Here is a 14018-nt window from a genome sequence, read left to right as displayed (position 1 = left end):
TTATGCTCAGAGTAAATAAAAATACTGTGTTTAAGAAAGGCTAGTAAGAATTTGTTTCAAATTTGAGTTACACAAAGCATAATGTCACCATTTATATCCAACATACACACTATACAATAAATACAAAATGAAAAGAGCAGAAGACAGATAGGCAGATTTGGCCACATGAGTAATTCAGAGCTAATTTATGGTAAAGAATGCTAAAGCCAACTTGTCCCATGTGGTCAGAAAACTGCAGGGGGAAAAAGAAAAGAAAATGAATCTGCAACTCCCTTGATCTGGACTGCAAACTGTAAATGAGCAAAGAAAAGGAGGTTTCTATCATTCAGGCTACATCCTTATCTGAAGATCAAAACAAGGCACAATAGTTTAAAGCTTTATTTAATCAAAAACTGGCATGTGCAGTCAAGGAATGAATTGACTAGTAAGTGGGACACTTATTTGCAGCTTTGCTTAAGATGGTGGTAGAACCTTCATTATTTATAAACTGTCTTGTTTTCTGTGGAACAGTCAGATACAACCATAAAAAAGACCTCTTATTTCCTAAGTTAGCCTGTGATTCCTTTTCAAGTCTTCCCTTAACAACCACAGGGTGAATTTTTAAGCATTTGTTATATGAACTAGTTTTATGCACTGAAAGTTGTCTTGCAGCAATTTAGAGACAGATAGCATGTACAGTATATGGTGAAAAGATCTTCTGAACAAAATTTGAAAGTAAAGAGAAGTGGGTCGACATGGCTGGTGACAGGTTATTTTTTTTTTAACTTGTGAAGTTAAAAATGAGTAATACAGTAGTTTTATTTGACTCTGTAAAGCATATGGAGAAGCAGCAAAAATTCGAATGGATATGTATGCTCTTTGTTGAGGTACTCAATTTAATTTTTCTTACTAATCTGAACGGAGCTATCAAACGTATCTTTACATAGGATGCAGGGGAACATCAGACAATGCCCTTTCACTTCAGTTCTTACACATATTTAAAGGCACATTCAAGCTTACTGGAAGAACATGACTTTCCCTGTTTTGCAATGTAATTCCTTCTTTCACCAACAAAAGATTTGGGTAAGGTATATGAGACTTGCCTTCTATAGTGAGATCTGCAACAGGCTTCATAAGTCACTTGAGCAAGTCACAACCTTTGCATGTCTCCATCTTTTTCTATAATGTAGTGAGGCGGTGTGACCTCCCTCCAAGCCAGAGGAGGAGCCACCAAGTGGAGTTGGGTGTTGGAGGGAGGCCACACTGCTTCACTAAGTCAGTCTCTTGACAAGGGGGAATTAGCCAATAGGCCGTTATGGGAGCTCTGACCCTCAGAGCAGGGCAAGTACACAGTCTAGAGGTCCAGGCCATCAGGCAGGGGTGGGGCAGGCAAGTGGTCTAGAGCCCTTGGCAGGGGTTTGAGCACTCTGCAGTCTAGGGCTCATGTAGGGGGTTGCTGCCACCCCGCGCGGGATGGTAGGCGGACACAGACCCACCCAACTCCACCGTGTCCCAGCCCATGCCCATAACAGTGGGGGAGTGGTCCACCACTGGGTCAGTGGAGAGTTCACCCGTAAAGCACTGACCAGGGCTTATGCCCCAACACAGCCGAATTGCAGTCGACCACTCTTGGGCTTCTTCCTACCCTCTCCCTGATGTGTACCTGGGTCCACAAGGCATCCTCAGTTACCCTGGGGTAGGTGGCTAGCAGCAATCCGGTGGTTCCCCTGCAGACACAGACTCCTCAGCAGACAGGGAGTCTTTGGACACGACAACGAAGGCAGCAACCTGGGTCCATGGAGCATCATTGGTTACCCTGGGATAGGTGGCCAGCAGCAGTCCTGGCAGTTCTCCAGCAGACACAGACTCCTTGGTAGGCAGGGTGCCTCTGGGCATGTCAGCAAAGGCAGCATCCTGGTGCAAGCCAGATGTGTCCTTCTCCCTCACTGTCTCAGCCCCTGCTGAGCAGGAGGTCCTGCCTTTTATACTTTCTGTCCTGCCCACCCACTTCTGGGGGGAGGGCAGAGGTTGGTCTAGCTCCACCCTCTTGGGTAGGGATGGTGGTTCGGAGGAAGGTCACACCGCCTCACTACAGATTATATGAGGATTGCATTGCCACCTGACTGGAGTGTTGCAACGATAAACTCAGTTTCTAAATCATAGACACACTATGGTATACATGCGAAATAGGGTAGTAATCTTCTTTCAAATGAACTTTTTGTTAGAGTGGAATTAATTTTTTTTTAAATGGCAACAGAGCAGCCTCATTCAATCTATACAACAAAATAGCTTGACTCGGGATTGCGAGAACTGAATGAGGTAGTTTCTAAGGGCCTGGATTAGGTTCATAAAGAGTTGGTTTGCTTTGTCTCCATGTTACTTTCAATTGTGAAGAATGAAGTTAAAAATCAGTTAGGAACGTTTTCTGCTGGTTGTAACAACACTGTATAGAGCAGCAATTAAAAAGAAAAAATAGAAAGAGGGTGGGTGGGGATTGGGAGGTAGCTGGAAGATAGAACCAGCTTGACATATTCTAGAACAAATAGAATCTGGACATTTCACTTTTTTAGAGTGTTTAGCAGGATTATTTGGCTCTATATTGCTTCCAGAGAGAATCTCTTTTGCAAGGGCCAGGTGGATGTTTTTTTTAGATAGTCTAGTATTACTGAAAAAGAAAAAGGCCAATTTCTCCACATGAATAAAGCAAAGTTATTTTATGCTACAGTATTAATTTCTTGTACAGATCTCCTCCTCCCTAACAAAGGCTACCGTTCACAGAAATAACTGCAGAAGGGGAACGACCTAAAAAAACCCACACAGGGTAATGTTTGTTTCTCTAGTTCAGCTACTCAGGGTGAGAGAGGGTTTGTAATGCTGCAGAGATGGGAGCAGTGGCCTGCAGAGATTAGGGAGTGATTCTTAATGATACCCAATTTTGTAAATCTCCAAACACAACTACTGTGCTCTGCTGGTACTTCTCCCCCACACCCCGGCTGTTTGACCAGCTTCTGAACCATGCTCCTGTTGCCTTTTCACTGTAGCTGCATATTCTGACATCTCTGTGGAGCAACATTACCATGAAGTTGGGGTTTAATCTCAGAATGAAAGATTACAAGAAACATGGGGGGAGATCCTTAGGTTGTGTAAATTGTTCTAGCTTCCTGGAGCTCTGATTGTTTACATCAAGTGAGGATCTGCCCCATGATGTGGAACTGCTACTCCCCATTTTCATGTGCACCTGCTAATTCTATGTACCTTTTATCCATATAAATAGAAAGAAATATGTGCCTCAGTCTTTTAATTAGTTAAATGCACAAATAAACTGTAATTTTCTGGTCCAGGATCGTTTCCAAGATTATATTCAGATGATACAGGAATTCCTGAAAACAAATCATGGTGAAAATCAGAAACTCCAAAACTGTGTCTATGATGACGAAAGCAATATTTATGAAAATAAATGAGAAGATGGCATATAATTAAAGAACATATTGAAAGAACTGCAATAAATCCTAACCATTTGAATTCCATTATTATTAAGAGCTGCACAGCTAAAGCTCTCAACAACTTTGAAAGTTTATTGATGCGGTAGAACAAATACAATAATCAGGGTTCTAACTATTAAGCTTTATATAGGAAATCAAAATGATACAACAGATTGTTATGTTGATGGTCTACCTGCTCATATATCATATATAACACATTTAATAAAGAAAAGCAAAGAACAGTTTATTCAATGTTTCACATTCATAACATTTTCTGTAACATATGCCTCACTGTACAAAACCAACTGCACAACGTAGGAATAAGAGTTTTCCACTGGACTGTAATAATGACTCTGCTAAGTAACAAGCACAAAGGCAAATTTTTGTTCATTATTTAACTGAAATAAAATAATAGACACTGAATACCACAGAATAATGAAACTTTGTGCCACTAATTGTGCTTGAAAAGATCTGGAATCTCTAGCAATCCCAGCACACACGCCTAAAAGTACCAACTTCTGAGCTAATCAGTTGTGATGTTTTAATATTTGCTTTTGTGTATAATCTTTTGTGTATTACATAATACTTACTGGTGTATTTAACCCTACTTCTGGTGTGTCTAACCCTATTTCTAGTACTATCTTTCTGGAATCTGTTGTTACATTAGAGAAGTAGAAGTAGTGGGGGCAAACAACCTAACTAATTTTAAGATGAAGCTTGATGAGTTTATGAACTGGATTATATGACAGAGTTGCTGGAGACAGCAGGAGACTGGACTCAATCATTCTAGGATGGAGGACTTCATGAGGGGGCTATAGCTTACCTAGGGTTCTTTAAAAGTCTTATCAGATTAGTATTTATTATAGTTTGGAGCTAGCAGCGCCACCTGACATTTCACGTTCTAAAACTGTTTTCAGGTGCTTATAAATTTGCCAAACTTTAGTTGTTTAGTCTGAAATTTACTATGCTGGATGTCTGCCTTAGGCTGAATTATTTTGGAAAGTTTCAGCCAAAACAATTTAGCTGTTTCTGAGAATAAACTAGGCAAAAATACATTGTTTTGTCATGTTGAAACAAATTCTTACAGGCGTTTTATTGAGAAATTTGAGTGTCCCCGTGATTTGAAGCATGGATTTAAAATTTGGCAGGGGATGGGGTAGGGTAGCCTCTGTGTCAGGAATGTGCCTTTTGTTGTTCTCATGAATATTGATCCAAATTTGGCCAGGTATAAGCTTTTGAAAAGCTGTATTTCACACATGCTCAGCAGAGACTTGTTTAGCTTCACAGCTAAAATCTCTGAAGTTTCTGTTTTACAATGAGCAAGCTCTAGTTCAAGGCTACAGGGGCCTAGTCGGACTTTTCCCTGAAACTGCATCCTATGGTTGCTGTGGTGATGCCAGAAAAATTCTCCCCCCTCCATTTTGTGTGCCTAACCTCTATTCTGAATAAGCAGGAGTCACTCCACCCAAAGATGGAAGCTACAGATCCTGAACATGGGCAGTACAGAAGTAGGGCAAAGGTCAATTAAGAGAGAGCATAAAATTGGCAGAAAACCAAGGATCATTAAAATGGTGCCTTGGCAGAAAATCAAGTGGATGAAAAGTCAGCAGAATCATAACTCTGGGGGTAAACAGTGACAGTGACCTTGTGCAATATAAGGGAATATTGGCATAGGTACAGGGATGACAGCGAAAAAGGCAGTGAGCCAGTGAGTAAGTGTGAAAAGCCAGAGGAGTGAGAGCGACAGGGAGATGCAGGAGCAGGAGGAGACAGAAGGAATGGAGGAGAGGAGCTAGACAGAGCAGAGCGGAGATTGAGATACAGACAGAGGAGCAAAGCAGTAAGCAGCTGCAAGCAGCAGCAGAAACAGAGATCCCAGATAAGACAACAGAACAGAGTAAGCATGCCAATTTACAATTCTAATATCAGTGTAGCATAGTGTTAGCATGTGGATACTTGAGGAGTATGCGTGTGTGTTTAGTCTAAGGTATTTATGTAAAATTTAAACTGTAATTAAGAACTGCTATCAGCAATCTGTCACAGACTGGCCATCTGTGGCAGAGTGCAGCACCTAGAATCATTTAAACTAAGTGTTACTTCGGTTTAAATGTTCTTATAACTTGCAATAAGGGATTTGTGTTCTTGTAACATCAATAAAGGATTTTTGTTTTATTTAGAATTTTAGACTATATTGTATTAGAGATTATTAGTTATAATAAAAAGGAGTCTTGTTTTGGAAAATAATACTGCCTTTGTCAGTCATTTATTGGATAGCTGTATTCACGTCCTTTAAGTGTTTCCTTAGCTACTCTCGTGACCCATACCTTAGGAAAGAGAGTAAGGGGGCAATATGTAGGTTACTCTAGGGGTGCTCTAAGGTCTGTTTTTCAGGATAACACTGGGCCAGAGCTGGGCACCAGAACTGAGACCAGGGAGACTGTCTCTCCTATACTTTCAATGTCCCATCTGTTGGTGCGCAGACAGCATGGACTGGAAAGGAGCCTGACTCAAATGCAGAAAGGACAAGAGCCGGATGAGGTAGGCGAGGACCAGGACTGCTGTCAGTAAATATCTGTGAAATCTGTGTCTCTCATCCCCCTCTAATGCTGGCTGGCACAGTGACTGACAAACTACTCCTATCAGTTACTCTCTTGGTTCAAGTGGCAGATGTGTGTGAGGTGGACCTAATGATTTCAGCTCAGCTGATGAATCATGTCTGTGTCAATATGATACCACATATGGATTTTTTGTTTGCTTTTTAAAAAAAATCTAGGAAATTACACACACAAACCATGCTAAAAGAATATATTAAGGTTGCAAAGTCAAGCACTGAGACATTAGGAAATGTTAGAATTAAGGTTGCCTATTCAACCTTAATCTCCCTCACCTTGTGCATATGTATTATGATACAGTCTTCAGTTACATGATCACATAGCATTGATTTCCACAGGATTCCGGCCTCATTCAGTGCACAAAATGGACTTACTCTGCGTTTAATCAGAGTTGTCTACTGAAGGAGACAGTCTCACTCCTCTCCCCCATGGGACCAACATTCTCTTTAAACTGTCATGTGGCTGGGAGTATAGCTGGCACCAGGGAGCATGGCTGGTGTAGTGGCACAAATTACTCCCTGTCACAAGTTGGTGCTTTATGGTTACTGAGTATGCTTGAGTTATTTATGCATGCTCAGTAACATCTGCTGAAGCTGCTGCCCTTACTCTGCCCTCACTTGGACTAACAATGTGCTCCTTGCAATTAACAGGGCTTAAAGGGTACAGGGGCCCTAACCGAAGGGGAGGGATGGGCCAGATTTATGCAGGGGGGAAACTATGAGCAGAGTGGTCATGTAGGTGGAAGCAGTGGAAGGAGAGGCAGCTAGGCAAAATCAGGGACAGAGGACAGGAGCTGGGATTAAGAAAGGGATAGAGACACTGCCAAAGAGTGATGGAGGGGGACAAACCCAGAGTACAGAAGGGCAGAGATTATAAAATGGGGTGAGCAATCTGCAGTGTTTGCACAAACAGGATGTAGGTGGCAGAAGGGCTCCTGCCCATCCGCCCCCCCAAGCCGAACAGCACATCTCAGCACCCACATCTCAGGACCAGCAGGGAGAATAAGGAATAGGGTGGGGGAGGCACAGGAGTAGTAAGGCCTACAAACTCCATTGAGAACTATGTTTTTGTTGTTAGTTCTCAGTGGAGTTTGTATCCTGCTCAGTTACAAAGAAAATGAAGCAGTGGTTCCATACAATGTTCCCTCTATCTTTATTACAGAAGTTGAAATGTATGGAGTGTGAATGAAGTGGTTGACTGCAGGAAAAAAAAGGATAGCCCCATGATCAAGGCAGCTGAAAGTTGCTCTTGGGCACTGGATTCTTTATCCCTGCCTTAGCCTCTGAGTTTCTATAAGATGCTGGGCAAATCACTTAAACCAGTGGTCCCCAAATTGTCTGGTGCGCTCTCCTATGAGGGTGTGGAAGAACGTTTGGGGGGGGCGGTCATGGCAGGGTCTAGGCCAGCCCCCATGTGTGGTGGCGCAAGAGCACTACCCAGCCCCGCTTTATCCCTGGCCCAAGCTGCACTTCGGGCCTCGGCCATGCTTCTGGCCCCCTGGCCGCATTCCTGGCCCCAACCCATGGCCACGCTCCAGACCCCCGACTGTGCTCCAGGTCCCTGCCAGGCTCCAGGTCCCAGCTGCACTTCTGGCACTGGGCCTCAGCCCCAGCCGCACTTCTGGCCCGGGCTGCTGGTCCTCAGCTCCTGGGGGGGGTGGTCCAAAAAATTTGGGATCCACTGACTTAAACCAAACTTTTCAAAGAGGGTCACAAATTGTGTTCCTCATTTTCTTGGTGCTTGATTTGAGACCTTATAGTCTGATTGGCAGAAGTGCTGAGCACTCTCAGCAGCCAGTGAAGTTAATGGAAACTGTGTTTTTAACATATGATGTTTTACGTGTTTTGAAAAATCAGGTCTTTAGCACCTCAAATTATACACCCTACATTATTGGAAACTTTTAACCTTATTCTTCCTGTGCCTCAGTTTCCCCTCTGTAAAATGCGTTACTAAATTTGGTTTTGTCTGAGTGCATACTAGACTATTAATATTTAATTTTTCTAATAGAATGTTAAATATATTTGCAAATGTTTATAACAAAGTGGAGTAAGAATCAGTAGCTTAATGAGAAACTATGCTTGATGTTAACATTCTGTTTATAGACTCTAATCCTGAATAGTAGTCTCTTAATATATTATTCTGCTTTGGAAATTTTTCAAATAAATATGCAGTTCAAAATCATGCAGATGAAAACTAAACTAATTTTGATCTTCAACTATGTATGACAAATCTAAAATCAGATTGGCTGTCTCCACTGCCACTTGCAGACCACTACATTTTGCAGTAAAACAGTCCAGCACAAGATGATCAATGGAATTTACAAAAGGCTCATTACAGCAGCTTTGTGGACTAAAAGGAATACATTGGCTTTGTAAAACTCTCCAATTGAGATTCCGCTGGTTATTGTAAATGCCACAGCCACACTTCAAAACTAAATCTGACAAGTTACAGTCAGAAGGGAAATCTGACTGAACAGACCAAAAATGCCCATAAACCATATCAGTAAGAATTTCACAATCATCGTGCTCCAGGCAGCGAGCTACACACTCCAGCGAACGACAAAAGGCATCAGCAACCAACTGGTATTGTGTCCGAGAACAATCTATGGCTTTCAAAGTACTAGTAGGAAGAGTAAAACTCTAAAAAAAAAAAAAAAAAAATAAAAATCATCATTAGACAACTGTAAACATGTATACTTTGCACAAAGAGGAAAACAAACTAGTAAACTTCTTATTTATTACTGAGCACACACAAAATAGTTTCATACCAAATTACTGGATAACAGCTTTGCTGTTTTTAACAAGTAGTCCAAGTTAACATTTTTAACTGAGGAAAAAATTGATAATGTGATGGCACAAATCAAATATCAAAGGCTTTTAGACAAGTAAAATCAAAACCAAAAGAAGTCTTATGCTTATTAGCATCCAAGACAAAATAATTCTATAAACTTCTTGTTTTCAATTAAATGCATTATAGGAATAAAATTAATGAATTTTTGCTATGGTAAATGGAAATCTGAAGAGCTGTTACAGAGTACAAATACAGCATTTCTTACACAAAAAGTCCTGAGGCAAATATTTATCAATCACAACAACATTAAAATCTCTCACAATTTCATTTTATATTAGTCATTCTTGGAGAATAAAATGCAACACTTAATGTCAACTGAACCTGCTAAAACAAGTGAGCTGTTTCAACTCTGTTCATAATCCCATATAAACTAAATTCCTTGGTCATCTTAAGTGAATTAAATAGCTTTAAATATCCTCTCAAGGCCTTACATACTTTGTGTCTTATGTATGAAGCCAAATGAATTTCTGTGCAGCCGCCTCCTAACAGGGCCAATGGTTGCTTGATTGTTAGCTGTAAGACATGTTCTGCAGTTTGACAGGCAAGCTGAAGAGCAAGATAAATTTGTTATTGCATAATATCACAAAAGCAGGAAAAAATCTTGTTTTAAAAAGATTTAAAAATGTAACTTTTTCAGGATGTACTTTTAAAGTGCAGTTCTTCTCTAAGAAGTGTGAATGTACATGGCACTTGCTTACTCACAGATCTGCTCTGGGTGATTTCAGTATCATAGCTGCTTATGTAATGAACAAAACAAGCTTTTTGCTATTCACGCAGCTTAACATTGCAGCTCACAGCCAAGGGAGCTGGATTCTGCTCCTTCTTTTGCATAATCAAAATTATTTATTAAATGTCAGTGTTACAAACGTGGAACCCTGTCATCTTTGAAGAGACACTTTACAGAATAGAACCACACTTTAACCATCTAAATTACTCAAGGGTGAGTGGTGCCAAGTGAAGGATCAGCAGTGACACTAAAACTTTCCTCTCACACAATTGAGAAAAGGTGATATAACCACCTCCATTTCTTTCCATAGTGGTGGCCTCTAAAAAAGGGGAGAAATAACTATGTGCAAAATGGTATGGCAAAAATTCCTTGTTTCTGCTATATTCACTGAGATGGGCTGGTGATCAAGGAAGAGTCTTCTGGTTATACAGTGATTGAACTTGTTAATAAACCTTTCCTCACGCAATCCTATCCTAACCCCCTCCCTTGAGAGCATGCATTTGTATTAGATATTTTGAAGAACTTTGCCTACCTTCAGCTCATCCCATGCCATTTCATTTCTGTTACAGAGTATCAAGCTGCAGACAAATGTGTCATTGGGAATTAGATGCACGAAATGTTTTGAACCAAAACTCTCGATGCGCAAGTCCTTCAGACTGCCATAACAAGTAGGAGATAGAGAATGTAGGGAAGCAATTGGCTGTGAACCTGTTCAATTATGAAAAGCAAAGAACACCATTTATTATCTTATCAGAATAGCTGTCTGTGTTTTCTAGAACAAGGACTAAAATGTTTTGCTTATCCTTTAAAGTTACAAATGCTTTTCAAGACATATTCATGTAAATTTTCAAACTATAATGGAAGTCATGCAGACACAAACCCGTACAGTAGCTTTGAAAATATAAATTCTGGTGCTAGTTCATTATAAAAGTAGGAATTTTATTATTTAGATTAGATAGTTTAAAAAGTCTGTATCTGTAAGCAATCGTCACTTTGGGAGTCTAGCCCTGAAGGCTGTAAGCAGCATCTATGTGTACAGATGTGTCACCAGTAGAACTGGCCAGAAAAGGTTTCCATTAATATGTTTGAAAAATCTGGTTTCCAATCAGCTGTGGTCACCAGTGAGACTAGCAGAGGTATGGCATCTCTTGCTCAGATTGGAAAGATAGATTGAAAGAATGGAGTAAAAAAGAATTTCTGCTGAACAGAATGGCAAACAAAGAAATTTAAAATTATAATATTGAACAAACTTTTTTATGCATAAATATTTTATTTGATGTGAAAAAATGATTATCCTTAACTTGACATTACCAAAGTTGCCCGGGAATATAATTTTCTGAATCTTCAGTTCCCATATATATATTTTTTTTGGCCAATGAGAAATTATTTTAAATGTTTTGTTATGAAATGTTTCATCTTTATAAGAGTCATAGATTTTATTCTCTTAAAAAATCCAATGACTTGACCTCTTGAGGGTTTTGCATGTTGGTAAGTTATAGTAAAACAGCTAAACCAATTTCAATTAAAACCTTGAGAGTGGCCAAGATACAATCTGGCTGCAGCAAAGATTAAAAGGAAACAGGAACTCAAGTTAGAACATATGCACATGAACTAAGACTTCAACTGGGATAGTAGTTTAAAATGTGTTGAAACTATTAAATTGTTATAAACATTTTTGTAAAACAAATGACATTTGACTTAAAATAATAAAAGAATTACTTTAGGCATTTTCCCATTGTAACTTTGTGCCTCCTGTCTCACCATTACCAGATTATAGTTCTTCATAACACTACCCCTATTTAATTCTTTATGAATAGTGGCACACAAATACTGGGCCCGAATCTGACCTAGCCTAAAGTTGTTGTAACTTAGTGAAGGAAGCTTTTAGACTGATTCCCAAATACTAGAGATGAGTGTATTACAAATACCTAGATGTTTAAACTGATGAGGAAAGCCATCCATTTATATAACATCAAAAACATCTGCTCAGCAGCATCAGGTAACCACTACTGACATCATCTTAATATGCAAAAACATACCAAATGCATTTGATTAACTAAAAACAGAGGGGGGAAATGTTTGATTGAAAATAAAATCACTTTTTCTTAGCAATCTTGATAGTGTAGTTTAGTGGAGTAGATTATATTTGGCAGTGCCATTTTTATATTAATTAAAATCCTATTTCCTGAGACTTTCCTATTTTTAGCTAGGAAAGCAGCTACTAGTTATTGACAGTGATCACAGTTCATAAGAGCAAATGAACACCAGATATCTTAAAAGTTAATTTAATGAGTAATAAGAGTTTTGAAAGTAAACTAATCCTGAAAAAGTCTGCATTGTTTCAAAGCATTTCTAGGGATGGCAAGTCCAGACCTATCAAACGCTAATCATATCATTCTTATGTTCCTTCTTCCCCACTCTTGAATACACACAGACACACTTCAATTCTACTTACAATTCTGACATGATTTTATAGCAGCTGAATTTAATGTTTTACCATCTGAAGCTAGGTCCTACATTTTCAAATGGCATAAATGTACAAAACTGTTTTCTGCCTGTAACTGTTGTCAGCTATCATGACAATAAAATTTTTTAAGCTGAAGTAGAGAGGAAAGAAAAATAGTAATTGGAATGTGATTTTGTGATCTGAAATCAATACCAGACATGACTAGGACCCATTTTTATACATATATTTAGAAAGATAAGATTCCTTCCACTTTTCACTGGCATACATCATCATTTCTAGTCCTGGTATTTCACAAAATATATTTAAAAATTATAACCATCTAGCCCTGCTTTTTGGTACTGGTTCAGGAATAATTAGCACATCTTGCATCATGAGCAGTGCAACTTTTATTCCCTTGTTAAGGTTGTTAATTGCTGGTGGAATTTTTTTTAAATGGTCTCTATTTTACAGTGCAATATGAGCTACACATTGAGTATTTACACCAAATAATTAAATCCTTCATTATCATTTAATAATATAAAATTGTGTTTACAGCTTGATTCTATCTGCTCTCAGTAACAGATAGGGTGGTTGTCTTGTAAATATCAGTTATTGTGTTTGTGTAGGCACATAATAGTAACCACTTTTATGAAACAAATTGTATGATACGGCCACATATATGAAGGCAGGATCAAGCACTCTTTGCCAAAGTGTTTGAAATAAAGATATATAAAAGAAATTCCAGTTTGTTGGATTTCAAACTGTACACTATTTAATCTTAGCAAATTGATGGTACATAGGATATAACATTGGCTACCACATCAATTTCAGATACAGTAAAGATGGACTACCATCTTATTTTGTGACATTTCTCTGTTTCCTTTGAGACTAATGTTATGCATGCCATGTACAAAGTTCATTTATTACCTGTCATTTGACTCAGTGGCTCCATCATAGATACTCCAACTCTGTCTATAGTGATGACATTGTGCTCTTTCAGGTATTGTTTCAAAGATGGGTGGATAACTTTCTGGCAAACTACAAGGCCTACTTGGTCATTAACCAACTGCTTTCCTAAATTAAGCAACTGATCCCATACCGCTACTTCTAGAGAAATTCCATGATGGACAATTACAGTTCCTTCTCCAATATTAGAAAGGTCTCCTGACATAGAGATGCAGAAGAGTGCCATCTTGATAGTGCTTGAAGAAATTCTTTTGACAGGAAACATTCTTGCCAATTGAAATTCTGGTATTTCTAGCAGTAGTCCAGGAAATACAGTAGAATCCATAACTCTTTTATCTTTCACAGGCACAATTACACACTTTCCTAAAACAACATTAGTCTCAACGGTATGTGGAACTGTAAGCAAAAAAGCCTTTAAAACCAATGTGCTGACGTGATTGGCTTCTGTTTTGTTAAGCATGCAGGCAGGTTTGCTCGCTAATATACTACGTACCAAAGAAAGAAGAGTCTTAATACTGCTAAAATCTACCAATATTCGGCAACCACAGGCCTCAGACTTGAGATAGTCAATACATAAGCTCAAAAGATGTCTGCTTATTTTAGTGACAGTACAGGCTGCAAAGTTTATTCTTTGAAAATTTTCAATCAAGCTGCAGCAAAGAATGGCTGTAAATAAGCCACAGTCACTGAAGCGTGATATATGATTCTGTACAGAGGCTGTCAGAACCTTTAATACTGGATGCGTGATAGAAAGGCCACCAAGCAAGGCAGAAGATTGTGAAGTTGTGCGAACATAGCCTCCCATACCATTGTGGAGCTGTTTGAGTCTACCAGTAGGGCCATAGCATGACTTTAATATTCCACTTAACACAGACAGAGAGTAACTAACTCTCTCTTTAGTTAGAGGTTCACTGGTACACAATGAAGGCTTTTTAGCTTCAATGCGAGACATCTTC

The 14018-nt window shown here is 39.2% G+C and overlaps 1 protein-coding gene across 1 annotated transcript; it reads right to left on the bottom strand.

The window, feature by feature from the left end:
* Positions 1 to 3491: 3491 nt before the first annotated feature.
* On the bottom strand, positions 3492 to 14014 carry MKKS (MKKS centrosomal shuttling protein). The gene is made up of 4 exons (XM_067565299.1): positions 13024 to 14014; positions 10183 to 10358; positions 9359 to 9469; positions 3492 to 8712 (listed from the first exon to the last, which is right to left on the bottom strand). Exons 1-4 carry the CDS (start codon positions 14012 to 14014, stop codon positions 8272 to 8274), a joined length of 1719 nt encoding a protein of 572 aa, XP_067421400.1. The 3' UTR covers positions 3492 to 8271.
* Positions 14015 to 14018: the final 4 nt, after the last annotated feature.

This window comes from Emydura macquarii, unplaced genomic scaffold (assembly GCF_026122565.2).
Source record: "Emydura macquarii macquarii isolate MOO-44397 ecotype Brisbane River unplaced genomic scaffold, CSIRO-AGI_Emac_v2 contig_2676, whole genome shotgun sequence".
Lineage (NCBI taxonomy): Eukaryota > Metazoa > Chordata > Testudines > Chelidae > Emydura > Emydura macquarii.
The sequence above is the reverse complement of the archived record's forward strand: the minus strand, read 5'-3'. Positions and strand labels throughout refer to the sequence as shown.